Source organism: Morone saxatilis, unplaced genomic scaffold, assembly GCF_004916995.1.
Source record: "Morone saxatilis isolate NCDOM2014 unplaced genomic scaffold, NCSU_SB_2.0 Contig7, whole genome shotgun sequence".
NCBI classification, from domain to species: domain Eukaryota; kingdom Metazoa; phylum Chordata; class Actinopteri; family Moronidae; genus Morone; species Morone saxatilis.
This window is the reverse complement of record NW_023340246.1, coordinates 16,364,366-16,367,787: the sequence shown is the minus strand read 5'-3', so window position 1 is coordinate 16,367,787 and position 3,422 is coordinate 16,364,366. Positions and strand designations below refer to the sequence as shown.

The 3,422-nt window shown below is 44.6% G+C and overlaps 1 protein-coding gene across 1 annotated transcript; it reads right to left on the bottom strand.

Moving 5' to 3' along the window:
• Positions 1-134: 134 nt before the first annotated feature.
• Positions 135-1,370, bottom strand: LOC118340993 (N-myc proto-oncogene protein-like). The gene is made up of 2 exons (XM_035679160.1): positions 1,238-1,370; positions 135-803 (listed from the first exon to the last, which is right to left on the bottom strand). The coding sequence occupies exon 2, from the start codon at positions 780-782 to the stop codon at positions 135-137; it is 648 nt and encodes a 215-aa protein (XP_035535053.1). The 5' UTR covers positions 783-803; positions 1,238-1,370.
• Positions 1,371-3,422: the final 2,052 nt, after the last annotated feature.

The window sequence follows — 3,422 nt, the reverse complement described above, 5'->3', positions numbered from 1 at the left end:
AACATAATAATGATAAAAAAAATATATAATAATAATAATAATAATAATAATAATAATAAACGCTAATGGTGGTTATTTTTTCAGTGCTGGATGTTCTTGGCACTAGAATGTCTTAAAATACGGAAACAAGGCTTTTAACGCATCTTCAAATTCTTACCGGAGTCACTGTGAGCACTCGCGTGGGTTGTGGATGTGTTAACTGTCCCGGTTGAGTCCCTGTTGCCGTTCTTCTTGTGGACCGGGAAAGGGAAGACTACCGTGGGGTCCACACACTCTGACACCGAGCTGCGGCTCACCACCTCCGGCGCCTTGACGCACATGTTCCTGTCTCCTCCTGTGGCAGTGGAAATAGCCTTGCCGAGTTTCTCCGTGACCACCCGCTCCAGCTTTTCCCTGGCGGAGAAGCCACTCCACATACAGTCCTGGATAATGATGCTATTGGGGTTAGTATCCAAAGCAGAGCCGAACAGATCCCCATCGTCGGACGCCCCCCAGATATCGTCCTCGGGCAAGAGCAGCAGCTCCGAAGCCCAGTCCAGTGGGTCCCCTAAGCCGAAGCCCAGAGGGTCTGCCTCCGGAGAGGCAGTCGCCGGCTCCCCCGGTAGCGCTGCTCGGCTCGGGGAGAGGGGCGGAGTGGGCAACAACTCGAATTTCTTCCAGATGTCCTCCCCCGGTGGCGCAGAGTCGGGACCACAGAAGTAGAAGTCGTCCTCATCCGGGTAGAAACATGGTTGTAAGGAGTCAAACTCCAAATCCGAGTTTTTACTTGCGATCGCCGGCATTCTATCCCACAATCGAAAAACCTGTAAAGGAACAAAAGATACTTTTAGTTTCCAAAAAGGAAAGAGCGTCTCTCCCCATTCTCTGTCTCCTCGATCACACCTGAAAACTACACTGTAGAACGAGCATGAGTCAAAGCCCACACACAGACACACAGTCTGTTCCACTAAATTCCACACTCACTCCTCTGTGGGGTTTAAAAACCGCACAAATCTCACAGGAGAATGTGCGTAAATGTGACCGTGACGCACAAACCGTGCAAAACGACGCATTGGCTCACCACTCAGTAAACACACCAGAAAAATGTGACTGGGACACAACAAAAAAAAAAGCATGTTTATAGAAAACACATGGAATGACAACAATTAAATCTAGCAGAGACTATGTTTTGTGAGATAAATATGAGAAAATAATAACACGTTTCTGTGTTTAACCGCTGAAGTGAGAAGATGCTCACCTTGTCCTGGCTCGGGATGATAAAGTGCGAACCAATTTTACTCGTATCTCGCAGTCAGCAATACAGACACCAGATTTAGAGCATTCATCTACTTTGGGAGCAAAAACAGTCCTCTGACACACATTGTGGCTGGCTGCAGAGTATTATACACTCAGTTCTGCCGGAGAAAACCAGACTCCTCCCTCCCGCCTAGGAGGGAGGAGTCTGGGTTTTTTGGTGTGTTGCGGCGTGGGAGACAGGCTGGCTGGGAGGTTTCGTCAAGGTGAATCGAGAAAATAGCCTAAACATTGCAGCAAGAAAGAAAAAGCGAGGAAAGGAAAGAAGGGAGAAAATATATATTATTGACAGCCTCGGGCAAACTGTCTTTTCTCTGTCTTTCCATCTCTCCACTGGGATGTCAAACCCAGGATCAGCTATGAAGCAGTTGAAGTAACCCAGGGGCTGTAAGTGATTTGATGTCTTGCTCCGATTGCTCAAGGGCATAGCAGCAGCCTGTATGCTACTTCTGACCCAGGAGTCAGCGAAGGGCAGTGTGTTTTCTAAACCACACACAAAAACAGACACATTTATACATGTATTTATTGTACAGTAATAAAACTATTTCTGCTGCTTTTAAGTATTTTTTTTAAGTTAATAGGTAGAAACTGTGCTTAATTCGTCAAAATGTTGCAAATTATTGTAGTCAAATAATGATTTCTATATATGAAATTCATAATCCTCACTTCTTATGGACACACACTGGTGTATCATTCATTTCAAATGGTGTGTGGAAATGTGTTTCTACACATCAAATCCTACTGCCATTCTCTTGCTCTCCTGTAGAACTCATATCATTTTCTCTTTTGTCTCCTTTGAGGGCCACCAGCATCCCTGGATGAAAGACGAACTATGGATTATTGCGCCCTCACACGGACACCCAGAGAACTGCAGCAGATGCGCGCACCGCCACCGTCAGACAGTGGCAACCAGACAGACAAAGCCTTAAAAACAGAGTCGTTTTTTTTACGAAATTAAAGGGGAAAGGCGACTTGAGAACAAAACAAACACGTCCTGCGCTGTGAGGAGCAACATGTCCTCAGACAATAGGCTGCGCAGGACCTGGGAGTTTTCAGCTGTCTCCGGGTTAAGACAGTATCCGAGAAGAGCATGTTACCTAACCACAAGGGGTGGTTGTAGCCTGGAGTCATTCCCATTCCCTTTTCTAATGACAGCTTAGGAGGAATGGCGCATCTGTAATTATGCACACAGGCACAGGCGTACACACAGCCCCTGATATTGACATATTCAGGGAAAAACGTTTACAAAACGGATTATTCCAGTTGAAGGCCAGCTGTGAGGAAAGAAGTGTGATCCAGTATTTTTCAGCCTGACAATAAAAGATGACCAAAAAAACAGCATTTACTAGGTAAAATTTGTTAAAAAATAAAAAATAAAAATAAAAAGTGTTAAAGTGTAACATAAATTATATCACAGAAGATAGATTGATAAAATGACAATTTTTAATACTAGAATCACACTTCTGCAATCCTGCATGTATAAATATTATAAATAAAATATTATTCTTTTTTTCCTTTGTCGGGGTTGAGTTCAAACGACCACAACAAGGGAAAAGTGAGAATGTGCAGCTGTTTTGTCCACAGAGAAGGAATAGCAGGGATTTTCCTGGGACTGGCTAGCCAGCTCCCAGGAACTGAAGAGATGGTTTGGGAGTCAGAAAGTCCCCACAGGCTCTTGTCAGTCTAATCTTTTATTTTTTCTCAAACTGCTGCTCAGCTCTGACCCTCTAGCAGCAGCAGCAGCAGCAGCAGCTTCCTCTGCTGTGAAACAGCAGAGAGTGGGAGTGAGAACAGAAGAGAAAGTTGTTGTTTTTTTGTCCAGTTTAGATAGGGTGAGGACAGGAAGCTGTATACTGCTGCTTGTTTTCTATGCAGAGTAAACACTTAAAAAAATAAGCAGATGGAAAGGGGAATATTGGCTTCATGCTGTTGTGGTGGGTCTTGGCATAGAGGGAAAGACGCTTGCTGAAAGAGACGAGCGCATTCACACAAGCTGCACATCTTCACCCGCTGATTTGCGCTGAAATTGCCCAGATGTTGAAATGATTATTATGTCTGGTTATTGCTAATTTGTATTCATATCAGTAAACCTCTTCCAAACCCCCTGCCCACACAAACACACACACACA

Coding starts and splice junctions, on each gene's coding strand:
- LOC118340993 (XM_035679160.1), bottom strand. CDS start 782: ATGCCGGCGATCGCAAGTAAAAACTCGGATTTGGAGTTTGACTCCTTA.